This window comes from Callospermophilus lateralis, chromosome 13, assembly GCF_048772815.1.
Source record: "Callospermophilus lateralis isolate mCalLat2 chromosome 13, mCalLat2.hap1, whole genome shotgun sequence".
Lineage (NCBI taxonomy): Eukaryota > Metazoa > Chordata > Mammalia > Rodentia > Sciuridae > Callospermophilus > Callospermophilus lateralis.
In genome coordinates this window covers 74,809,377-74,836,115 of record NC_135317.1, presented here as the reverse complement: position 1 = coordinate 74,836,115, position 26,739 = coordinate 74,809,377, and the positions used below count along the sequence as shown (strand labels likewise).

Genomic DNA, 26,739 nt, shown 5'->3' with positions numbered 1-26,739 from the left:
CTACTCCAATTGGGGCTTCTTGACAACCACGCCGGCAGGTCGCTGGACCTGTTCCGGGCGTAGGCGGTGGCTCTGTTCGGCCCCTGCTCTAGCCGGGGCGACGCGACACCACGCCGGCGGGTCGCTGGACCTGTTCCGGGCTCCGGCGGCGGCTCTGCTCCGCCCCTCTGGCCTCCACAGTATTCAGCAGGACCCGGACCGAGAAACAGTTTCCGCGGGTTCTTTATCCCTGGGCCAGAGCAGTTCCGGGAGCCAGAATTCGGCCTCTCCGGACTTGGTGCGTGCTCCGACAGGAGCAGGTTCCAAGAAGCAGTTTCCGCGGGTTCTATAGCCCTGGGCCAGAGCAGCTCCGGGAGCCGGAGCTCCGCCGCTCCGGGCTCGGTGCGTGTTCTGATAGGAGCAGGCTCCAAGAAGCAGTTACCGCGTGTTATTTAGCACTAAGTCTGAGCAAATTGTCTGCGAGACGCAGACAATTGTCAGCCTGAAATTACCTGTTCTATAGCTGAAAGAGCTGCAATCAGTCAAAAACAAGGATGGTGACGTCAGCTCTCCAAGATGGTGGCCGCTGGCTTCCTCCGTGGTCTGACCGGTGTGGAGAACCGAACTGGACCGTTTCCTTCCCCCGTCTCCAACCCAGAATTCAGCTCCGAGCTCAGCAAATGCCTAGCTGGCAGGAGCCCGCAGAATCAGCATCGCTGTATCTCTGTGCCACCAACCCGTCGTTTCCCAGTGCGCGCCGCAGACTCCAGCCGCGGGGCGATCTGCCAAACAAGCAGCGCTCCGTACGGACAGATTGCTCGCGTTTGAGCCCCTGAAGCTGATCCTTGTGCAATGAAAATCCTTCCACTAGGTTTTGGAGCACCCCAATTTTGCTGGAAATTCCTAACAAGATAGCTTTTAGCCGTTCTAACTCGTCATTTTCCCTCACAGTGACGCAGTACACGGAGTTACTGCACTCCCTTCGCGGCCATCTTCCAAATGTCCCTTAGTAGAGACTTTAAAACATTTGTTCTTCAAGGTTAGTGAAGCTACAGTGGACCCGCATTCTCATGGACTGAGGATTCAACAAAACTTCTTGAAATGCATGATGCCCTATACACCTCTGTTGGGGTTCAAGCGTGCAGAGTTTAGCTCCCTCAGGCCTGACACTTTGCAAGAGCTGTGGCTGTGATTTAGGTCAGCTGAGGCAAACCTCAGTTAGGAGGAGGAAACGTTCTCTTCCCCTTATCGCAAGTCACAAGTTCTGCATGGTTTGGCCAAGAGGAAGAAGCTTCCTGCATACTTGTCCTGGGAACAGTACATTCTGAAGAGATAGATGCATCCTCAGGGGAGTAGATAATGTCTACAAGGAACTTTAGGAGGGTACTTATCAAATAAGCAGGAACGATCTGAAGTTAGCTCTGTGTATCCGCTGAGGCATGTTATCTGGGCAATGTGGGCAAAGTGTTATTGAAGAATTGCTTGCTTTGTTAGAAGAAGAATATAAAAGGAACTTGCAAATAAACCTCAGCATGCAGTTGCAATTGCTGCCTTTGCTCTGCATCCCCTGTGTCCCGGTTATTTCGTGACCCTTACCCAGGGACCCGAACGCACTAGACGTTCACACACCTCTAAGTGGGAATTTATTTTAACCTACAATTTAGGATTCATACTTGATATAATAGATTTTTCTCAAGGAGTTCACTATAGACTTTTGATTACAGCATTCTTTATAATAAATGTTAAATTTAGTAAAAATGTTATAGTAACCAAATGCATGGCATGTTTCAAATCATGGTTTAGAAATAATGTACTGCAAGGAAAACAATATGTTAAAAATGACTATAAAGAATTTCCTGAGAAACATAAAATAGCCATGCAGACACAGAATGTACATCCATACACTGGAGTGTTATACAACCATAAAAAATATACCTCTCACAGAGAAGCCCTTGACATACAAAGATGTATATTTCATACGAAAAAGAATCAGAAGACAGACCACATGTTTGGTAAGATCTCATTTTATTAAAAGATAAAAATATATATTATATCTATATTTTTAAATTTCTTCTCTAATAACTGAACTCCAAAAAAACAGCTTCAAGTCCCTCTGGAAAAGCTAGAAGGAGACTTAATATTGAGGCTTTGGTTATGCATGTAGTAATGTGCGTCCTGGAGCAGATCCAGTCTCCCATTCATTAGAACTGCTCTAGACCTGTGAACTACCTCAAGTCTGGGGTTTGCTTAATGAACCATGACTCTCTCTGTTTTGTGGGGGTGGGTACTGGGATTGAACTCGGAGCACTCGACCAATGTGCCACATCCCCAGCCCATTTTGTGTTTTAATTACAGACAGAGTCTCACTGAGCTATTTAGCATCTCGCTTTTACTGAGGCTGGCTTTGAATTCACGATCCTCCTGCCTTAGCCTCCCAGCCACTGGGATTGCTGGCGTACATTCACTGCCACACCCAGCCACAATTCTCTTTTGCAATGATTCAAGCCACACTTCTATTCACTAGACCCAGCTCTCTGTTTACACAGACCAAAAACATGCTGTGGTCAATTGGCCAGTGTTGAAGAACTCTGTAGTCCAATCAATTTGATTACTATTCCAGTGGAGAATACGTCACACCTATTCAAATGGCTCAAAATAATCTGCGTTTTCCTAATGACTTACAATGCTGAGTATCTTTTCATATGTTTATGAAGTGCCTGTTTGAACCTTGTGCCTAATATTGATTAGTTCATATTTTTTTTATTTTGTAGAAGTTCTTTATATATTCTCATATCTCCCAATAAATGTAACACAAATATTTTATTTTAGGTTATGGCTTTTTTTAACTTTCTTATTGATTTTTGATGATGGAAGTTCTGCATTTCAATAGTGTTCAATTTATGAATTTTTCTTTTCTAGTTACTGCCTTTTTCTGCTGTCCTCAAAAAATCTTTATCTGTTATTAAGATATTTTCCCTGTTATACTCTAGACATTTGGGTCTTTCATGTTTAAGTCTGAGAGTCAACTCGATTTTATTTCATTTTTATGTATGGATAGTGTGTAGTATGGTCAAGATTTGGGATTTTGTTTTTCCAAGTGGATCAGCCATTGATCTAATACCATTTCTTTAAAAGTCCATTCTTTGAATACTACAATGTCACATTATCATGACCATGAATGTTATAGATATGCCACATGACCACTTCTCATTCTTAGCATGACCTCCTAGAATTTGGGCCTGCTTTAAGCCCTCTAATTAAGAACCCTTCATGAGAAACTTGCTTGGGTCACAACCTGGATCTCGATAGATTTTGATCCACAGATCTCCTCCTCTCATCATAATAACTTATCTCTGTGTGACCTTGGGCTATACTATGTACCCCAAGGGCCTATAAGTAATAAAATCTTTGTTTACAACTTTTATGGATCTTAATCATTGAAAGGGTGCTCTCTCTCTTATAGATCCTAAATTAAAACTCTAAATACCCACATATGAGCTCTTTCTTGTGTTCCCTCATTATTGTACTTCTATGTTAATTTTCCTTCAGTATGAAGAAATCCTTTTGGCATTTTTGTATTGTAAGTCTTCTAGCAATCGTTCTTTAAACATTTTCCTAATTTTGGTTCCTTTGAAAGTTATAATCTTCTGTTTCCTTATGGTTGATTGTACTTGACATTTTTAAAATTTCTACAATGATATTATTGCATCTGCATTTTTCCCATAGCTTTATTGAGGTAAAATTGAAGTACAATAAAATGCACATATTTGAAGTATGCAATTTGATCAGTTTTGACATGCATGTCACTAAAACAATCAATATAAAAAGCATTTCCATTTGTACTTGATTTTATAATATTCCTATGATGTGCCTAAATAGGGATTGCTTTGAATTTGTATTTCTTGGGCTTGTGTGGCTCTTGAATCTGTTTTGATGATATCATTTATCAGTTTGGGAAAATTCTCAGTCATTACCTCTTTAAACGTTGTGCATGCTCTTGGCTTTCCCCTCTGGCTGTAGGACACCATTTACATGCTGTCAGGCTGTATCCCTACAGTTCTCCCATTATTTTGTCTCTATTCTTCTATATTTTCATCTCTTTGTGTTTTGTTCTGAGTATTTTTTTTTCTGGCTTAGTTTCCAGTTCACTGATTTTTCTTCAACTGTGTCTAATGTGCTATGAATCTGATATAAATGCTTGATTTCAGAAATTGTATTTTGCAATTTTTAAATTTTTATTTGGTTCTTTTTCAATTTTTTCTTGTTCTTTTTAACAGTTTCTAGTTCCTATCAAAAGTTTATTTTATATGTTGTAACCTTGAATAGGTAAACACAGTTATTTTAAATCTATAAATGGAAATTCCAATGACTGTAGCCCCTTTGGATTAATTTCTAGCATCATTGATTTTGTTGGATCTTATTCAGATTATTTTATCTCTGCAAGTACCTGTTTATCTATTACTTCGAATCAGGAATTATATTTGGAAACTTGTCTGCAGAAGTATTTTCAAAGTCTTCAGTAATTTCAAGGTCTTAGATAATGTTATTTGTCAGATTTCCATGACTATAATGAAATACCTGAGGTAATCTACTTATAAGTCAACAGATTTATTTTGATTCTGTTTTGAAGGTTTCAGTCCCTGACTGAGTAGTGCCATTGCTTTGGGCCTTTTAAGATGTAGCATATCAAGGCAGAGCTCGTAACACAACAAAACGGCATACATCATGAGCCAGTGAACAAAAAAGAAAGAGGATGGGGGCTGGGGTTGTGGCTCAGTGGTAAAGCCTAGCACCTTGCCTAGCACCTGCGAGGCCCTGGGTTCGATCCTCAGCACCACATATAAATAAAGTAAAGGTATTGTGTCCAACTACAACTAGAAAATAAAAATATTTAAAAAAAGAGAGAGAGGAGGATATTGAGGTCCCATAATCTCCTTCAAAGGCACACCCTCCAATGACCTAAGGACCTGCCTCCTTGAGGTTCCACTGCAATGGACCGCCCAGTACACCAAGCCTTTGACACTTGGTTCTTTAGGAGATATTACCCATATCCAAGACATAGTAGTCACACTTTTTTAAAAAAATATATTTTTTTTTAAATTTTTTTCCTCTGCCAGGCACCAGGGAACACTAGCAACCTAGGACCGCTTTTATTCAGTCTCAGGAACTATGATTTTTCTGGGCCACCTACAGTCCTGGAAAAATAGTTTCAGTTTTTGAGAGCGCAAGTTTACTTTCAATAACTTCAATTCCCAGATGCTTAGTTCTTTGTCATCCCAGAGCTGTAATGTTTGTCCCTTGACTTTACAAGACTATCAAAAGTCTACTTGGCCTCTCAGTTGCCTCCCCCTGATTCACCTGCCCCCTCCCAAGGGAAAAGCAACCCAAATGCCCAGCTCATACCTAGATATTCAGCTCTGGGCCCAGCAATGCTTTGCCATTTCGTTTGCCTCTGATGCTTCACAGATAAATATTTTTTAATTTCCAACATTTCTAACCTTTCTTCGGGGGGAGAGAAGAAGCATTGTTTGATTCACATTATTGAGATGACCACCACAGAAGCAGAAACCTTCTTGAGAATTCCAATTTTTCATTTCAAGTGTTTTAGGGTATTGGTTGAAGTTATTTAGTTCTAGTTTATAGCAATACAATAGACTATGCTTAACTTCTGTGTTTTATATGTACCTTGGGGCTTTAGTGAACAAATGTATGATCACGTTTACATAGATATGATCTCAAACTTAGGCTTGATAAAGAGAATTGATAAGGTTTCTATCTTTTATGTGGTGTGAAATATTTGGAGTTACATTTAGAAGTATGTGTTTCTTGAAAGTTTGGTAGAACTTATCTATCATTTTTTTTCTTTTATTCTTACAAGTTTCTTGGCCAATTGTAGCTTACTATATCTTTTTGAATGGATTTTGATAATTTATGTCATTTAGATTTTCAAAATACTTAACATACAGTAGTCTACAGCTTCATAAATACTCACATATATTATAATATGTTCAAATTCTATTTCCTACTCTCATATATGTGTGTTTTCTCTCTTTCTTTATGATTCTTCTTTTAGCACACGTTTTTATATTTTAAAAAAGCCATACTCGGTTAACAACAAAAATAGAAATTAATGAAGCAAGTTGGAAACAGGAAAACTGTGTAAACTCTAATATGATAAATAACTATTTAAAATGAAAAGAGGGTGGGTTGTATTAATAAAAATGTGTATTTTACAGGAAATACACAGAAAAGGTAGCACAGATGCTATTTTGGTCACCTAAAGTTAAACTTTGTAAGAACTTATTTTACCCATTAGCAAAGATAAAAAGCAGATAATGAATGTAAAAATAGTTAAGTTAGTGAGTCATTACATTTTTTCTCACTCATTATTTAAATTCATTCTAATTTAGCTTGTTCTCCTTTTGCCCAGGAATTCCTTGTGAGCCACCTCCGGCCATTGCCAATGGAGATTTCGTTAGCTCTAACAGAGAATATTTCCTGTACGGAATGGTGGTGACCTATCACTGCAATAATGCGGACAGAGGGAGAAAGCTCTTTCACCTCGTGGGAGACTCCTCCATATACTGCACCAGCCATGACAATCAAGTTGGTGTCTGGAGCGGCCCTCCCCCACAGTGCATCGTACCTAATAAATGCACCCCTCCACACGTTGAAAATGCAATAATGCTAACTGAAAACAGAAGCTTATTTTCCTTAAATGAAATAGTGGAGTTTGGATGTCAGCCTGGCTTTGTCATCAAAGGACCCACCCGTGTGCAGTGCCAGGATCTAAACAGATGGGAGCCGGAGTTACCAAGCTGCTCCAGGGGTGAGTCTGGCTGAGCTTGGGAGGGACCTAAAGGGCACGAGTTGTTGGTGGACCAGGAGACTAATGTGTGCTCTGGAGGAGGGATGTGTAGTGCATTTTCTTGGATAAGTAAATTTTCTTGGGAGGGAACATGAAATAAAAGTGTGTGTGTGTGTGTGTGTGTGTGTGTGTGTGTGTATGAGAGAGAGAGAGAGAACATGCACATATGTTCATTTTGAGAAGAAAAGCTAAGTCTGAGCAAGGAATATGATATTTCTTTGGGATTCTCCCACCACCACTCCCCCTTGGGAGTCTTACAAACAGAAGTTCTCTACAGATATCACTACCCCCACTTCCAGCCTCCAGCCTCCAGCCTTTACTGATTTCACTTGAGTTTAATAATTGCTAATATGTACCGAGTGATTCATCTGGCCAGGTGCCATATTACAGGCTATGTGCATATTTAGTACTTAAAGCCACGAGATAATTACTATTCTTTCTGTGTTTTACAGAGACAACAGGTCTTAGAGAGGTTAGATAACTTTTCAAAGTGAAGCAAAATATGAGCTTACAAACTGAAGACTTGAACCCAAGTCTGTCTGTCTGTCTCCAGAGCTTTGACTCTGCCTGTCATCATCCATTAAAGAAATCAAAAACCACTTTGGATTCTTCAAAGGATGAGGGTTTTTCATGGAGGAATTGAATTCTAAAGATGTTGGAAATTCAGGAAGAGCAAAGGAAAAAGAAAGCAGTGTTTCCAGAGATTGGGAAGCTGCTGTCACTCCAGGACTGGAGCACACATGCCCACACTCACTGTTGAATTGGGCAGTCCCTGCTGCTGCTGCAGGTGCCACCACTGCTTCCAGGATGCAGCTGATCTTACTGAAACCAAGGTCATTGGCATTGCTGATACTAAGAGCTGTCAAAGCTCCACTACTGGAGCCACCCCTAGAAGTAGAATGGCTTGTCATCTTCCTGAATTTTAATTTGGTGCAAATGCTTCCAATTGGCAGAACAAACCACAGCCTAGCTAGCGTAAGATTGTGACTTTCAGGCAAGAAAAAGACAGTATAGAAATGTGAAGCCAGGTATGGTGGCGCGTGCCTATAATCCCAGCAGAAGGGTGAAGCAGAAGATCTCAAGTTCAAGATCAACCTCAGTGACTTAGTGAGGCCTTGGCAACTTAGCGAGACCCTGTCTCAAAACAAAAATTAAAAAGGGTTGGGGATGTGGCTCAGTGGTTAAGTGCCCCTGGGTTCACTCCCCAGTACCAAAACAAACAACAAACAAAAAAAAAAAGTGTAAAGTTTGGGGTCAAGCACAGTTTAACCAGCCCATCTCCTCAACATCATATCACAGTACATCTATTAGTCAAGGAAAACTAGGGTGGTGAGCCTTGAAAATGGACATTACAACATCAGAATATTTGTAAAGTCCTTAAGAAAGTCATGTTTTCTAGGGCAGCCCCCCCGCCACTGGAGAAAATTGAAGTCCACAGAGGGGAACCAACCCACTCAAAGCCAAACTGAAATAAGGTGGTTTTTTTTTTCTTTTTTACATTTTATAGCAGTGTTTTCTAACTTCATTAAGACCCACATGCATCTGGATTCCCTGAGTTCAAATCAACTGTATGAAGAGACAGTCAGAGGCTTAGTTACATTATCCTGAGGTGCAATATGCACTCTAGTTATGATGACTGTGGGTACTTTAGAAGATTTTATTGTTCGTCCATCTTCTCACCAGAATGAAATGAGTGGCTAAGCAGCACCAGCTATGTAGTGTAGAGAGGAGATGCTCAGTCACATCAGGTGACCACTGAGAGAAGACCTGACATCAGAACAGAGGTGTGCAACCTGTTGCTGATGGGGAAATTTGTTAGATGGGACTTGGGCACAGGCACTTTTATCACTAAAATGTGAAACTGCACATAGGGGGTGCCTTTCTAGAAAGGAAGTATGAAAATATAAGAACCCATCAATCATAATAATTTTGTTCTGGATGAACAGAGATTGGAAGCATTCTAGAAGGAACTGTGTGCTGTGCATGTAGCCTTAGATGTACACTTCAAATGTAGAATAGTGATCTGAGTGTCAGTTCTAGCTACAGTTCTACAGTGTGTAAGTTTTTTTGACTTTTGGTAAAACACCTCCCTACCATGTTATGTTTTGTGTGTGTGTGTGTGTGTGTGTGTGTGTGTGTGTGTGTTGCCATCAATAAATAAGGGTGTCAGTCCACCTTAGTTATGATTCTTTAAGCCAGTTCACCATTGAGGAAAAGTTCTTTCATATGATTAACAGCACTTTGGTTTTCTTTCCCCAGTGTGTCAGCCACCTCCAAAAATCCTGCACGGTATGCATACTCCAAGCAATAAGGATCAGTTTTCCCCTGGGCAGGAAGTGTTGTACAGCTGTGAGCCTGGGTATGACCTCCTAGGAGCTGCTCTTCTGCGCTGCACACCTCAGGGAGACTGGAGTCCGGCTGCCCCCATGTGTGCAGGTGCCTAGATTATTGTCTGGCTTGACATTTTTAGCTTGTGTCTTCAATCTCCACACACTACTATTATTTCTCTTTGGCTTTATTTTTCCTTAGTGAAATCCTGTGATGACTTCCTGGACCAACTCCCCAATGGCCGTGTGCTAATTCCACTGAATCTCCAGCTTGGAGCAAAAGTGACTTTTGTTTGTGATGAAGGGTAAGTGTGAGCTTGCCTGGCTTGCTGGCCTTCAAAGCTGAGATTAAGAGATTGTCCATACATTAAGATGTAGGGGGCACCCACCTCCTCCGGCCATACCTTATCACTTTAGTTAATCTCTATCAGGGGATTAATTCACTAATTGGGTTAAGGCTCTCACAACCTAATCATTTCTCCTCTGAACCTTCTTGCATTGTCTCATGCATGAGCTTGTGGGGGACACTTCACATCTAAACCATGATATTAGCACACATGTAGGAGGGCACCAAAATGCATTGAGAAATCTGGATTATTTCATACAAAAGTTGACTCCTCTTTTCTTTTTCCCTTTTGAATAGTCAGACTTACTAGTCAATAGCCCGACCTTCTGTTGTAAGCCTTCTTCACAGCCATCACAAGTGTAGAGACAGCAGAACAATTTCCGTTCTCTGCTTTTGGATTTCAAACTGGGAGCTGATTTGCTTGTGCTCCAGGGTCAGGGTGGAGAAGAGGTTGCATTAAAAGGCTGGTTTGGGCGGGGCATGGTGGCACAGCAGCTTGGGAGGCTGAAGAAGGAGGACCTTGAATTCAAAGTCAGTCTCAGCAAAGGTGAGGTACAAAGCAACTCAGTGAGACCCCGTCTCTAAAGAAAATACAAAATAGGGCTGGGGATGTGGCTCAGTGGTCAAGTGCCCCTGAGTTCAATCCCTGTATCAAAAAAATATTTTAAACAAAGGGAGAGGGAGGATTGGTTTGCAGCAGTGTGAAGGGTTCTGCCAGGTTCATCAAGGGATGATCAGTGAGGCTCTGAGTCTGGGTCCAGGGATCAGGAGATGGCAGCTGCATCATGACTGCCTCCTTCACTTCAAGGCAGGACTATTATGTGACCAAGTTGCTGGACTTCACCATTCTACGTTGCTCCCTGCAAGAAACTGGTTTTTTTTTTTCCAGAATGACTTAACTTCTCACCTCTACCACCTGGTGGTTTCAGATTCTCAAAATTCTGATTTTTTTTTTTTTTTTTTCTGGTGGAGGGAAACGGGAGGCTGGCAGTTGTCAGAAACATTCACTATTCACTCCCATTTTCTCCTTTAGGTTTCAATTAAAGGGCAGTTCTGCTAGTCATTGTGTTTTGGTTGGAATGAAAAACCTTTGGAATAGCAGTGCCCCTGTGTGTGAACGTGAGTATGAGGAGTGACACTTTGAGCCAATCTCTCTCCTTGATTTGTGTTGTAGTTTGACCCAAGGACTCCCATGATATGGCTCTTCTGCTTTCTGGTCTGAAATTGATACAAGATACTTATTTTAATAGTATGTTCTTCTGAATCATTATGTGTATCTCTTGGTTTTGGAACCACTAAATCAGTCTGTTATTTGAATTCTAAGTTCTGTGTGATATTTTGTGTGTCGTTTGCCATTAGATCAGAAAAGATTAGATGATGTGAACCTTTGCAAGACTTTTTCTTTTTCTTTCCTACTTCATGCCTTCCTTATCTGCCCCCTCCCATCTTTTTTTTTCTTGTTTTGTTCTGCCATCAAGGTAAAGTCACTTTATAGTTTTCCTATTCATTTTCTGATATACAAATATAGGCATTCATTTGAGCAATTACTTATTGAGCACATACTATGTGCCTGATGACCTTATAGGTGGTGGAATTGTAGCAGGGATCAAAATGAGCTAATTCCCTGTCCCTATGTTACTTACGCTCAAATGAGGAGGCGGCCAACAAAAAATAAATTAAATGCTATGTAGATAATAGATCACAGTAATGCGGGAGAGTGGGGGAACACATTAGACAGGGTAGGCAATTTTATACTCCTTGAACTCTCATAATCTGTATCTAGGGGCTGGGTATATAGCTTAGTTGGTAGAGTGCTTGCTTCACATGCACAAGGCCCTGGATTCAATTGCCAGCACTACCAAAAAAAAAAAAATCTGTATCCACACAGAACATGCTGAGATTCAGAAATAACAAACCGATTAAAAACTGAATCTTATGTGTGCAGAGGTACTACTGAATTCTCCTAGTTTCTCCATTTATATTTTGCTTCATTTCTTGACTCTAAAGATTACCAGTACATTTTCTTTTTAACAATAAAATTTTACTGAAATTTAGTGTTCTAAGAATCTACTAGTGTATTTTTCTTATGGTATTTCGATAGTAAAACTTGGTAAGAACTTACTATAAATATAAATCTTTGCTGTCCAAGAAATCCAGTGTTCCTTGAAACCAGTGACAAATGGCTGACCTACTGTCACGCATGAGCACACTGTTCTTGATGGTACCACAGGCTTTCTCTTTATGTTTCACAGCTATTACTGTTTGAAGTAGCTTCATTCAAATTCCAAGTCTAGTTAGAAATGCCAATTAGAAGTGAGGCAGAGACTGTTCTAAACTGAAAAGCAGACACCAGAAAGAAGCAACAATTTGAAACCTGACAGAAAATAAAGGAGGAAAAAAAAAACATATATCACAAACACATCAAGAGATTTTTTAAAACTCTGAGTGCATTCAGCGTTTTTTACAGTGACTTGTGTATTTCAATGCATGGTGACAGCACTAGTCTCATAATTGAGATGGATGATCAATATCAGTAAGTTGTCCAGGAAGGTTTCATGTATTTAAAGTGAGCAGTACACATGCAATACATGTTAGAAGAATTTCCTAGCAATGTAAGCTCCGCGGAGGACAAATACCTGCTCTGCGCTTTTTACCACTGGATCTCCAGGGCATTGATGAGTGGTTGACACAGAATTAGTGCTCAATTAACTATGTTGAGTAAATGAATGAGTTACCTTTCAAAATGGTTATATTTTTTCTTTAAAACTCTGAGTACTTAATTAAAGACACAAAGTTTCTGTTATCCAGAAAATTCAGCTATCTGGAAAATATAGGATAAGCAATATTTTTTCAGTAAAATTTGAGATCTCATTTTGTACAGTCTGCCTGTCATCTTAGCTTTTTTTTTTTTTTTTTTTTTTTTTTAACTGGGGATTGAACTCAGGTGCATTCAACCACTGAGCCACAACCTCGGCCTTATTTTATTTAGAGACAGAGTCTCATTGCATTGCTAAGTGCCTCCCCATTGTTGAGACTGGCTTTGAACTCACAATCCTCCTGTCTCAGTCTCCCGAGCTATTTGGGATTACAGGCGTGTACCACCGCACCCAGCTTCATCTTAGCATTTTTAAAAGTGGCACCAATCATAGCCCCTTACGATGGTAGAATACCTCTGACGAAATCCCTGAAAGAAACTGAAGCTCTTACCTTCTTTCCAGAAATCTTTTGTCCAAGGCCTCCAAGTATCCTTAATGGGAGACACTCGGGAGCTTCTCTGGAAGTCTTTCCTTTTGGAACATCAGTGATTTACACATGTGATCCCCAACCAGACAGGGGGATCACCTTCAGCCTCTTTGGGGAGAGCACCATCCTCTGCACGAGCGACCACCAAGGGCACGGGGTTTGGAGTGGCCCTGCTCCTCGCTGTGTACTTCTGGGTAAGTGTATATTTCTCCATATCCCAAATGGGTTCTGAATCTCTAAACCAGATCCTCCAAATTTCTGCAATTACAGTGTGATACTTATCTGTGCACTTGACACAATTAAATGCCAAACCAGTAATGAATGTTCTAAGATATGTCAAGATTTTCGTGGCCTTTGCTGCCAGAGGGAAATTGGTAGTTGGTAGAAAGGTCCTTGATTAGAATTACAAGGAGCATAAGTTCAAATCATAAGAATTGAAAACAAACTTCTATGACTCTTAACTAGTGTAAGTCATACTATCTTCACAGGCTTTGGACAAAAGGATAGGCCAGCAGAGAATAAAGCCAGGCAAAAAATCTGTTTTAATGACCTCGTTGGCCTGAGACCCCTGTATATTCTCCTTGAAAAGTGGGCTGCTGCATTGTAGACACACTGCAAAGATTCCTTTAGCCTCCTTGAGCTAAGTTCTTTTTTTGTTTTGTTAGTTTTGTTTTTGGTACTAGAGATTTAAACCAGAGGTGCTTTAGCACTGAACCACATCCCCAGCATCTTTTTTTTTTTTTTTAAACAGTGTCTTGCTCAGTTGCTGAGGCTAGTCTTAAACTCAAGATCCTCCTTCCTCAGCCTTCCAAGTCTCTGGGATTACAGACGTCACCACTATGTCCAGCTCCTTAAGCTAAATTCTACATTAAAATAAGACTTATTTTCTCCTTAGATCTGGGCTAGATCTTAAAGCTTCTCAGTTCAGTGGAAAGAAAAAAACAAGGGGAAAATGCAGAATAAAGAGATTATTCATTTCTAACTTCTGGGGAAGGTTGATGAAGACAAACAGCCGCCCAAGACATTCACCTTTGAGGGGGTGAGGATAGAAAGGAGGAAGCAAATTGAAAAAGGGACCCTAAACTTGGCACAATACACACTGACCCCTGGGGAATAGTGAGAGAGGAATAACTCTAAAAGGAAAAGGACCAAGCACTAGTCACTCTGAAGTCATTTTCCCCTCTCCCCCTGCTCCAACACGATGCCTTTCACTTGGAGTGCACCCATGAGGCTGTGTATGAATGGGGATTCCTAATGCAGACTTACCCAGTCAACTGCGGACAGAGGCAGTCTTCTAAGCATTATGACATTTTCACCCCTCAGAACCCTATTCTGGTTATCCTAGTTGTACCAGTTAGAATTGAGCCTGGAGACGCCTGCCTGACCAACATCATGTGTGAATTAGCCTGAGATGGTGGGTTTTGGTCATGACGGGTCTAGTTCATGGTCTTCATGAACTAGAAGCCAGGAGATGGAACATGCAAGCTCTAAGATGGAAAGGAAACAGATAAAACAGGTTGATACATTTCTCATGAAAATGTATCTGGAAATATATTGACTGAGACTTGAAATTAAGACACATTTTTTGTATCGAGAAAAATTAATTGTGATCAAGAAATGAGAAATCAGGGTTGGGGTTGTGGCTCAGAAGAAGAGCGCTTGCCTGGCATGTATGAGGCACTGGGTTTGATCCTCAGCACCACATAAAAATAAAATAAAGATGTCACGTCCACCTACAACTAAAAAATAAAAATATTTTAAAAATGAGAAATCAGTTTATAAATCTACTTGCAGAGAATTCCCTGCCTGCAGAATAAGCTCTGATATGGCAATCCTTCTTTGACTAGATCACTGTAAGGGAGGTAGAAAGACAGATGAAATAGAAGCTAAGAGAGAAGGTGTTGCCAAAACCTTCTCTGTTTCCAAGCCTATATATTTTCCTAATTTTGTATAATTTGAATCCAAAGTTGAGTTTTTAACTTCTTGAGCCTAGAGCTTAACGGATCATAGGAGTGTGGAACTAAAGCTAGAGGTAGATTCAAAATTTACTTTGAGCAAAGTTCTCTTATAATAAAGAGTATAGGAGGAATGGGAGTTGGAGTTTGTTTTGTTTTAAGGAGAGGCTATTTGTTCCCTCCTTATTGAAATAGCTGGCTCAGAAATCAGACATAGAAAACTGAAGGCTGGGAAGCCCAGGGCCAACAAACATCTTGAGTTCAGAACCACCCATGCGCATGAACTCTCCATTGGAGTTTTGATGACTTGAAGTACAAGGAAACCAGACAGGACAGGTGGAACCTGAGCATAGGCATCTTTCAGGCTCTCAAAAACTATAAAAAAATTAAATTGGAGTGATCTTGCATTAGGGTATATAAGCAGAAAGATCAAACATCAAACCAGCCTTTCAGATCTCATGTTTTCTGACGGCCTTCTGTGAATCGAATATTCCCTCCCGATATCAGAAGGAAATTGTTTTTCTAGAACCAAAGAATTTATTTTCTTCTGGTATTGAAACAAATAAGAGAGAGACACGAAGGAAAAGCATGTTTTGTTACTTCAAATGTTCCTGGTTTCTTGTTCTCTAGGTTACTGTAAAACTCCAGGTCCTTTTCAGTTTGCTAAGCTGAAAACCCAAACCAAAGAATCCGAGTTTCCCATTGGGATGTCCTTAGAGTTTGAATGTGGCCCTGGGTACTACAGGAGGTCATTCTCTATCACGTGTCTAGAAAACTTGGTCTGGTCCAGTCCCAAAGATGTCTGCAAACGTGAGTAACTCAGCATTGGAGCTTTCTGGTGTCTGTAAAAGCATCCGTAGGATCTGATTTAATGTTTTCAAATTCTGGACATGAGAAAAAAACCTTTTTTCAAAAAATGTTTGGGTGGGTGGGAATAAAAGTTGGTCTTGTTGATCATCTGTGATTATTGGTTGAAATGTTCATTTCACAAGAATGTTAAAGGAATGTTTGTGGAGATGTCCATTTCCTATGGGAAAGTAAAAAATGAGTGATTCTAGACCAGGAAAAAAAATTGTGTAGTGAGATATAAAGTCTCTTTGAATTTCTTGGTGGGAACAAATCCTTTGAGAAATTCAAAATATACTTGTATGAATGACCTTCATATTTAGTGAAGAATACTAGGCAGAGATAAAACAAATCTGGATGGGGACTTCTTTTTGAAAGTGGTACTTAGATGGCTGATGATAAAAGACAGTTTGTGAGTTTCCTTAAAGTAACAGAAGCTGTTCCTCTCAACTGCCTAACTGCAGTCAGGTTGGGACTTTATGTGCTAAGAAAGTTCAGATGACTCTAGCTCCAAAACTGTTTCCTTCCTATAGGAAAATCATGTAAAACTCCTTCAGATCCTACGAACGGCTTGGTGCATGGAGACTCAGACACCCAGATTGGATCCAGAATTAATTATACGTGCAATAAAGGGTGAGTTGGCAGAATATCTCTTAGCCCAAGAGTTCTGGAACAGCAATGCTACCTTCATGGCACATCTCAGAAAGGGCAACTAGCCTATTACTGCTTGGTATTAAAAGGTATAAACTCGTATATTTAACTCCTGATTGAAATGAACAATGGTCTGACAAGATTAAGGGGAAATGTGTGTCCTTGCTGAAGCCAGGGCAGTGTAGATAAGAAAAGTGAGGCATTCACTGGGAGGGAGCGTGCAGTCAAAGCATAATAATAGCCAGGTGCAGTGATTCGTGCCTGCAAATCACAGAGACTTGGGAGGCTGAGGCAGGAGGATCACAAGTTCCAGGTCAACTTGAGCAACGTAGTTAGACCCTGTCTCAAAACATAAAAAGGTCTGGGGATAAGGTCAATGGTAGAGTACCCCTGGGCTCAATCTGCCCAAATATAAATTAAAAAAAAATTAAGCTCACCAACAACCCTGATCCAGAGCACACATTCATACACGGCTGGGCCAAGGACAAGGCCATGGAGCGAGAATCAGATTTTCATGGTCAGCACTGTGACACAAAAGGATTTACTTAAAACAACAGAATTTTTTTTTTTTTTTTGCGGGGCGGGGTTTCTGTTTTGGAGACTAGATGTACCCAATCAAGATGTCGAGCTGAGGTGGAATTGTAGCTCAGTGGTAGAGCACTTGCCTAGCACATATGAGGTACTGGGTTTGGTCCTCAGCACCACATAAAAATAAATAAAGGTGTGTGTCCATCTTCAATTAAATAAAATTTTAAAAAAATAATAATGTTGGCAGGACCCTACTTCCTTTGAAACCTCTTTGTAGAGACTTTCCTTTCTCTTCCTGCTTTCACGTAGCCATCTTCCCTCTGTGTCTGTCCTCACATAGTGTTCTGTGTGTGTGTGTGTGTGTGTGTGTGTGTTTATGTCCAGTGTTCTCTCTCTTTTTATAATACATCAGTCATGTAGATTAGGGCCCACTCTAATGAACTCACCTTAACTTGATTACATCTGCAAAGACCCTATTTCCAAATAAAATCACTTTCACAGGAATGGGAGGGGTATTACAATATCAACCACAAATCACTTTGAACAGAGTTCAGCCCCTAAGAGAGCCCCCTTTGAAAATGTCAAGCATGGAGAACTCACCAAGCATGGTACTATGGTCAATGCCTTCCCTTCCTCAGCACACAGAGAAGGTGCCACCTCACCCTCACTCTGAATGGGAATCGCTAGTCAGTCTGAGAGTACAGGCAAAATCAGTGCTGCCATAGCAAGCTCTGGAAAGAAATCTGTGTTCTCTTATACACTTGACAGTTCATGGCTCACAAAGCCTAGTACCTAGAATCTCACATGGTAAAATGAGAATAAATCTAAGCAATTGTGGAACTAAGAAAATTTTTCAAAATGACAAAGAAACTGAATATTGCAGAAAAAATCAATCAGAACAGGAAAAGGAATTAATAAAATTCAGTGGAGAGGAAAGGAAAAGCACGCTTAAGACAGCACTAGGATCCAAAGTACGTGTAATAAAAAATTCCAGAAAGTTAAATAAATTAGGTCCACTTAGTCATCACTAGGAAAACTTCTGCATTTCAGGGATGGGGGGGACAATTTAAGAATCCAGGAATTAAAATTTTACTTTTAATTAAATACCTACCAAAGAAATTAACTTCTGTTGCCACCACCTGAGGCAGGAGGATCCTGAGTTCAAAGTCAGCCTCAGCAACAGGGAGGCGCTAAGCAACTCAGTGAACCCCCTGTCTCTAAATAAAATACAAAATAGGGCTGAGGATGTGGCTCAGTGGTAGAGTGCCCCTGAATTCAATCCCCGGTACCCCACCCCTGCAAAAAAAAAAAAAAAAAAAGGCTGCTAAAAATAGAACTGAAATAACATCAAGTTTTGTGGTCCTTAAAAAGTTTCAAGTAGATGACATATCGTGTGGGTCATATTTATCAGAAACGTGCAAACAAAGAGTAGCAATAGCATATGAGAAAAAATAGAATGGAATAAGAAAATTATTAAACACATGCATAAAAGGGTGGTTTTATTTTGGTGCCTAGTATAATCTACAGTAAGGCCAAGAAATTAAGAAGCAGAGTGGTCCTCTAGGAGTTAAAGAAGTATCCATTTTGATGGTGAGAGGATGGGAAAGAGAATTAAGAAATGCTGGATACAATAGCTAGGTAAGGATGGCCTTTAGACTCCCCACATTGCCACACAGACATGTTGTAAGGGGCCTGATGGGATGTGCACACTATGATTTTTTTTTCCTCTTTTGCCATTAGGTACCGACTCATTGGCCACTCGTCTGCTGAATGTATCATCTCAGGCAATCTTGTCAATTGGAACACAGAGCCACCAATTTGTGAACGTGAGTTAAAATCTGCTTGCCCGTTTATCCCACCAGTTATTCCTAGAGTTGCCCTCTCCCTCCGAATTACAAAGAATAAATCTCATCCCTCTTGGAAATCATCTCTTTCCAATATTTGAAGAATATAGTTACATCCTTAAAACTGCTCACAGTGTTCCAAACATCTACACCCACCTGAATTTTGTTTATTTTTGTGTATAACTTGTTTTAAACTAAAGTTCTCCCTAAGTATCTGCAGAAGATTGGTTCCAGGACCATCTGCAGGTAAAAAAAAAAAAAAAATCCATGGGTGCTCAAACCCTCTCTATAAAATGGCACAGTGTTTACGTGTAACCTGCAGGTATCCTCTCATATACTTTAAATCAGCTCTAGATTACTTATAATATCTAATATAATGAAAATGCTAAAAAGTTAATACTTTTTATCTTGTATTGTTTAGGGAATAAGGACAAGGGAAAAAATGTCTGTACCTGTTCAGATTTCTCAAATAGTTCAAATATCTTAAATCCCTCTCTGGTTCAAACTGTGGATTCAGAACCGGTGGCTATGGAGGGCCCATTGCATAGTCCTCTGCTCATTTTGAACAGCCCAAATTCCTCTTTGGTTGATGAAACACTTCCTACTTTGAAGAGCATTCTCTTTAATGAAGTAAACAAAAGCAAAGTTAGTTACTTCCTCTCTGTCAGCTCTTCAGATCACAGCATCTATTGAAGCAGAGCAGCTTAGCTTCCTCCTTGTCCCTTGTCTGAACGGTGATGTGCCATCTTCCCTGTGGGCTGTTTGGAAGATGAACTTTCCACTTTGAAGAGCATAGAGGAACGAGCAATAGCAATTTAACAGAGAGCATAAAAGAGTATGATCCTGGTGGTGGTGATATCATGGGGGCATCAGCAACGTCAAGTCCAATTGGTAGGAGAATAAGTGGAACACACTCTGTAGAAGGCCAGTATAGGATGGATATTCATCAAAACTCTTCACTGCATGCATCTTTTTTCCCCAGCGTTTAAAATTTAAGTACTTTTTTTTACATCATACATAAATGGAGCATAATTTCTCATTCTTCTGGTTGTACATGATGTAGAATCACACTGGTCATGTAGTCATATATACATAGAGGGTAATAATATCTGATTCATTCTACTATCCTTCATACCCCTATACTCCCTCCTCTCCCTTCACTCCCCTCTACCTAATCTAAAGTACCTCTATTCTTCCCTAGCCAGCCACTCCCTCCTCACATCAGAGAAAACATTCAGCCTTTGGTTTTTTGGGATTGGCTTATTTCACTTACCATGATATTTTCCAGCTCCATCCATTTAACAGCAAATGTCATAATTTCATTCTTCTTTAAGGCTGAGTAATACTTCATTGTCTGTATATATATCACAGTTTCTTTATCCACTCATTTGTTGAAGGGTACCTAATATGGTTCCATAATTTAGCTATTGTGAGTTGAACTGCTATAACATTGATGTAGCATGCATCTTTTAATCCAGTATTCTACCGTGTGTGTTTAATTCTTTAAAAAAAAAAGTGCACAGGGGTTTGCAAGGATATTGCTATGTAAATATTATCAACATTACTCTTTGTGATTAAACAATGGTGGGAAAGTCATCTAAATGTTGAGCATTTTCTGGAATTAGTTACAAGAACGGCATGTGTTCTACTATAAAAATAAAAAAATGCTTAAAATACACCATTATGAGTTATGGAGTCAGTAGATACAACTCTTTGAAATGGAATCATATAACACATCTTTATACTGTCACATTTTTTATCCAACAAAGATATTTTTTAAAAATATGCTTTGTGAGGGGGGCATCTGTGTGGGAGTATACATGAAAGGTTATACATTAGCTAGCTGTATTTTCTAGAAAATGACTTTAAAGATGATTTTAACTATATTTCATACAATTTCTCCCATAAATTTCTCCTTCTTAAATATATTCTTAAAGATTTAGAGAAATAAGTTCCTAATATGAGGTTTATCTGACAATAAGTAATAAAAATATTTTATGTATTCTAGGATGACTTAAAATGCCTAGGAGTCAGCTATTACTTGAGAATTAAATTTGTCCATAAAATTAGCTGTGCTTCATATTTTTTTTAAGGAGTAGCATTGTAATACATTTTCCTCATTTCTTCTGTATTGAGTCAACATTACCAAAATGTATCTTTATTCCTAATATTCTCATTTTCAAATTTACATACAGCAAGACACAGTATTCAATTCTTATGACATCTGAATCAGCAATTAGAACATTTGATGAAGCTATTTTACTATATGCTTTACATATTAGTAACCAATGCAATAAAACCAAATGCCTTCTACAGAGAAAGAAAGAAATTAACAATGGTGAAAGTTAAATCCTCATTTAAATGAGAAACAAATATGTGGGATATAATAATATATGAATACATTTTTTGAAGTAGTGGTAACTAGGAAAAGCACAACCCATAATACTGTGGTCACCTAATCTGCAACTGTGCAAAAAAAAATCATGTTCCTATATTAGCAAAGATGAGAGAACAGTATTGTAAATGCATACTTTTTGGCAATTTGGAGATGTTTTTAACTGATTATCAAAATTTATAGTTAAATATAACTTTAAGAAATCAATGTTTTGCTGAATTTGTTCTTTGCCCAGGGATTCCTTGTGAGCCACCTCCGGCCATTGCCAATGGAGATTTCATTAACACCAATGGAGAAGATTTCCTGTACGGAATGGTGGTGACTTATCGCTGCAATGATGCAGACAGAGGGAGAAAGCTCTTTCACCTCGTGGGAGAGCCCTCCATATACTGCACCAGCCATGACAATCAAGTTGGTGTCTGGAGCGGCCCTCCCCCACAGTGCATCGTACCTAATAAATGCACCCCTCCACACGTTGAAAATGCAATAATGCTAACTGAAAACAGAAGCTTATTTTCCTTAAATGAAATGGTGGAGTTTGGATGTCAGCCTGGCTTTGTCATCAAAGGACCCACCCAGGTGCAGTGCCGGCCCCAAAACAAATGGGAGCCGGAGTTACCAAGCTGCTCCAGGGGTGAGTCTGGCTGAGGCTTAGGAGAGGCCTAAAGGGCATGATTATTGGTGGACTGGGAAATTAATGTGCGCTCTGGAGGAGGGATGTGTGGTAAGCAGGTTGAAGAGTAAATATGAGGGAAAGGAGCATGAAATTAAGGGGTGCATACCTGTCCATTAGTACGTGTGTGTGCATGTGCACTTGTGTATATTCCCCTTCGTTTTGAGAAGCAAAGAAAGGAGATCTCTGGCACTCTCCTGTTGACAATTCTTGGGCACAGTCCCAACTGCCCTCTATACCGATGAATGTTATGGACCTTCTCCATGCAGGCCATGTGACAAACACGTCATAGGCATCCTCTCACTGTTCCTCTTAGAACAACACTTGGAAAGAGTGCTATTCGCATTCTCATTCTATAGTGAAGCTAGTTTGGTTTTTGCAGGCTAAATGAATTGTCCAAGTCACATGCCACTAAGTGACACACTCAGAATTTTTAAAAAGCACTTGTGTCAGACACCAGGGTGTGACTGCTCTGCTTCTTGCTCTGCGTCTGTCTTCATCTATCAGTGAGAGAAGGAGACTGGCTTATGAAAACAGATACAGCATCAGAATCATGGCAGACACCTTAGAGTTTGTCTATAATGGTCCACTTCCAACATTTTTCCCTTAGGAATCTGAAGTGAAGAGCAAAATGACTTGCTCAAAGTCCAACAGGTTTTCCACTCATAGACATAGATTAGTTGATGTTAAAAATGTTCTGAGTCTGTCAAAGTGTTAAAAATGTTAAAGTGTTAAAAATGTTAAAATGTTAGAGTGTTAAAATGTTAAAGTGTTCTGAGCTGGGCTTGGTGGCTCATGCTTGTAATCCCAGCAGCTTGGGAAAGGCTCAAGAGTTCAAAGCCAGCCTCAGCAACTTAGCAAGGCCCTAAGCAACTCAGCGAGATCCTGTCTCAAAAAACAAACAACAACAAAAACATATATTAAAAAAGGGCTGGGAATGTGGCTCAGTGGTTAAGCACCTCTGAGTTCAATCCCCAATACCAAAAAAAAAAAAAAAAAAGAAAAGAAAGAAAGTAAGAAAGATGTGTTCTGAGGCCATAGGCACACACCACAAGGGCCATAAGTCAAGGTACACTCTAAGTCTCTAAATAATATGTCCTATCATTACAAGGACTGGATTATTGGGGGATTTCTTTTTCTTGATGGCTCGACTTATGTTCTTCGGTCTCAATAGTTGCTTAGCAGTGAACTGGGAGGTGTTATGGCTAATACTTAGGGATAGGGAAGGATCTGAGAATTCTTCCACCAAACCATATGTGCAGTCACTAAGAGAGCAGCTTAGAGGACAGAGAAATGTAAGCATGTCCAGAGGACTGCACATTAGTCACAGTGTGCTGTAAGGAGGAAGGGAAATCTGTTAAATAGGCTCCGATCTAGGCGACCTTCTCATAACCTGAGCTATAAGTCTGAAAATCAGGATTGCCTTCCTAGGATATATGCAGGTGGAGAATCCACCAGGACTCATAATTGTGTACTGGATAGTCAGAGCTAGGAGAAAGAACTTCAAGACTTAGAGACTTACGAGTGAATTAAGACCTCATTCTGGAAAACTGGGTTTTATTTCTCTACCTCTTACTAGCTAGGAGGCCTTGTTACATCTCTTCGTTAAACTGCTATCTCAGTAAAATGAGGGGGTAGCATATCATTTGACGTTCTCTGTAATACTTGAACCCATCTGTATTAGTCGGCTTTCTGTTACTATAACAAATACTGACATAAGCCAACTTGTAGAGAAAGAAAATGATTGTTTTGTCTCACACTATAGAAGGTTTCACTCCATGGTTTTCCCTATTGTTTTGGGGCACTACATCCTGGTGGAGAGCAGATAGTGAAGCACACTGTTCACTTCACTTCATGTTGGGGACATGAAAGAGAAGAAGAGAAAGACCAGGGTCCCACAACCCCCTTTGAAGCCACACCCTCAATGCCCTAAAACTTTCCACCAGGCCTCAGCTCTTTTTTTTTTTTTTTTTTTTTTAAACTGACCTGGAACCCCATCCACAAAGACTTCAGATGCTGGACTCAGGTCATGTTATTATTTTTTTAGTTTTTAAAATTTTTTTGTAGTTGTAGATGGACAGAATGCCTTTACTTTATTTGTTTATTTTTATGTGGTGCTAAGGATCCAACCCAGTACCTCACTTGCTAGGCAAGTGCTCTGCCACTGAGCTACAGCCCCAGCCCAGGCTCCAACTCTTAAAGGTTCCTCTACCTCCCAGTCTTGGTCCCTGGCTGGGGACCAAGCCTTTAACAGATGGGCCTTTGGGAGATATTCCATATCCAATTTATCGAAGCCTTTAAATACTATTTCCCAACTCCTTGAAAGGTTTAGGGGTTAGCACAGCATGTCTCCAAAACAAACATGGAATTTGGACTTATTCTTTCCACATAGGGTGTCAGCCACCCCCAGAAATCCTGCATGGTGTGCATACCCCAAGCCACGAGGATAACTTTTCCCCTGGGCAGGAAGTGTTCTACAGCTGTGAGCCAGGGTATGACCTCAGAGGGGCTGCTTCTCTGCGATGCGCACCCCAGGGAATCTGGAGTCCGGCTGCCCCCACGTGTACAGGTGATTAGACTCATTGGGTTTTCAGATCATTCTCTTTGCCCCTCACACACAGTCTTAACTTCTTCTTCTTCTTCTTCTTCTTCTTTTTCTCCTAGTGAAATTATGTGATACATTCCCAGGCCACATCCCTAATGGTCGTGTGCTGTTGCCACTTTCTTTACAGCCTGGGGCAAAAGTGACCTTCATTTGTGATGAAGGGTGAGTATGACTCATCATAGAAATCAGACAGTGAGTGCTAACTTGAAATCCAGGGTTAATACAAGAAAGAGGCAGTTGCCCTAGTAGAAAAGAAGTATCTAAGGAGATAACTTCTGGAAGGATAGTTTTAAAATCAGGGCAGAGACTCAATGGCACCTCTATAAGGAGACAAGGAAAAAAAAAATAACACATGTAATTCAATGTTAAGCACAAACATGGATACAATTGCTGATCTTGAGTATTGGGGCAGAACTTAAAGTGAATGGATAAGTAGTTATTTGGAGGCAGAAAAGCAACGTTATGGAAAGTTTGCTAGAAAAAATCGTTTGATGAATAAAACAAAAATTGCCAACTGATAAGTCAGATAAAGTTTAAGACCGTAAAAATCAGTCCATAGTGGAATTCATAATAGTGTATGAATGAGTGTGTTTTCAATCATATGTCTTCATATCAGTGGTGGCTTTGATAGCGGGATCATAACGGTCAATGCTCCAGTTTGGGGTGGTATATAAATGTTTATGTGAATCTACTCCTGTTGGTGGTATGCACTGTCAGTCTGTGAGACTCAGATTAGGCAATCAAGAGGTCAATTTTAATAATTTGCAAGAAATCTTTGGCATTTATAAAGTCCACCGCCCAATAATGATTTCTGATTTCAGAATGATTTTAGATTTCAGCAGATTTCAGAAAAACCACGGGATCCAACAATAACATTTCAGGGCGGCAGAGACTCCTCCTCTCACACTTCTTTTCCTAGGTCATTTGGTTCCATGCGTTCCCATGAGCCTCCGTCTGGCCCATTACATTTGAAATGCCTAGAAGAACAAAAGCCTTACCCTCTTTACACATGTTCTCTGCTTTGCTGTTGTTCCTCCTGACCCTATAATGAAAATAAGCGGGATTCAGCAGGCCATCAGTGAGAGGTGGTCTCTGAATGTTATGAGTCTTGGGCACCTGGGGAAAACCTGGTCCTATGCCCCTAGGCGATGGTGGGCCATGGAGACTGTATGACAAGTAAGACACCAACTCGGATCACTTTGCCAGTCCCAGGGTACTGAGATCCTTTAGTAATGTTGGCTTCTGAGCGTCTGCCAGCTACTGAATACAGATTCTAAGGAACTGAGAATTTCAGCTGGGCCTGCACCTAAGAGCCAAATCCTCTTTAGGCTGAAGTGAGGAAGGTGAGCATCCATTACTGAAAAGATACAGGGCGAGATGGAAATGGCTCACTCGCTTTATTTATTTATTTATTTTCTTAAGGTTTCGATTAAAAGGCAACTCTGCTAGTCATTGTGTCATGGCTGAAATGAAAAGCATTTGGAATAGCAGTGCTCCTGTGTGTGAACGTGAGTAGAAAGAATAACTATGCACCTTGGATAGCTCTCCTAATTTTTTTTTTTCCAGTTCGTTTCACTTCATGAAATCACCTATCTTCTGGATCTTTAAACTACTGATTAAAAAAATACTTCTTTATTGGAAAAATTTCAAGAGAGGTCTTATAGGTTTTATAGATCATGTGTTTATGTCACTAATCTGTAAATACATAGTTTGAGGATAATGTTGATTTTGTGCAAAAAATGCAAGGAGGAACTCAAGGACATAAAGGTAAACCAGATTTTATTTGTTCATTTATTTATTAGTTGTGTAGTTAAGGAGTAATTGCTCTTAAATTTTTATGCACTTTCCTGGGACTCTCCTGTGGTATTCACTGACAGAGGGCTACCCATGCATCAGTTCTTTCTATGTGTGGAAAGAGTAATAAACACAAAAAGACTCATCTCTGCTTTTATGACATTTATTTTCTAATGGGAAAGAGACAATAGACAAGAAAATAAATAAGTAATTTTTAAAAAAATATTAGAATATATAAAATGTTATGTTCAATAGTGATGAAACATAGAGAAAATAAAAGAGTTAATATGATAAATTATCATGGGAACTAGAGTTGTGAGCCAGTATTTGAAATGATGAGGTACTCCACATTTCCAAACCATGTACTAAAAGAAAATATGACAAAGATTCAGAAATTGATAAGCAGAAAAGTACATGTCTTGATATAAAAGACATTACCAATGTATCCTACCCTGTGTCCTAGAACAAGGAAAGATTTTTTATTATTTTTTTCTTGTTGATTGGAAATGTTTATTTAAATATGGATTTTGTTAAAATATCTTGATAAAAATGTATTTGGCTATGTTATATAGTGAAAATTATAGTGAAACTTTATAAGAACATTCAATATATAGGGAACTTAGATAGCCAACAAACTCAATCTTTCAGAGACACATAAAACTGAAAATAGTTATATAAGTAAATT

The 26,739-nt window shown here is 39.8% G+C and overlaps 1 protein-coding gene across 1 annotated transcript in view; it reads left to right on the top strand.

The window, feature by feature from the left end:
- The window catches only part of Cr1 (complement C3b/C4b receptor 1 (Knops blood group)), a 73,476-nt gene that overhangs the window by 23,392 nt on the left and 23,345 nt on the right, over window positions 1-26,739 (top strand). The window contains exons 5-16 of the mRNA XM_076872914.1: window positions 6,410-6,808; window positions 9,107-9,283; window positions 9,377-9,479; window positions 10,554-10,639; window positions 12,739-12,957; window positions 15,349-15,528; window positions 16,098-16,197; window positions 18,484-18,569; window positions 21,218-21,616; window positions 24,048-24,224; window positions 24,320-24,422; window positions 25,683-25,768. Coding sequence (XP_076729029.1) covers window positions 6,410-6,808; window positions 9,107-9,283; window positions 9,377-9,479; window positions 10,554-10,639; window positions 12,739-12,957; window positions 15,349-15,528; window positions 16,098-16,197; window positions 18,484-18,569; window positions 21,218-21,616; window positions 24,048-24,224; window positions 24,320-24,422; window positions 25,683-25,768 — 2,115 coding nt within the window. The remainder of the gene's footprint in view (window positions 1-6,409; window positions 6,809-9,106; window positions 9,284-9,376; window positions 9,480-10,553; window positions 10,640-12,738; window positions 12,958-15,348; window positions 15,529-16,097; window positions 16,198-18,483; window positions 18,570-21,217; window positions 21,617-24,047; window positions 24,225-24,319; window positions 24,423-25,682; window positions 25,769-26,739) is intronic.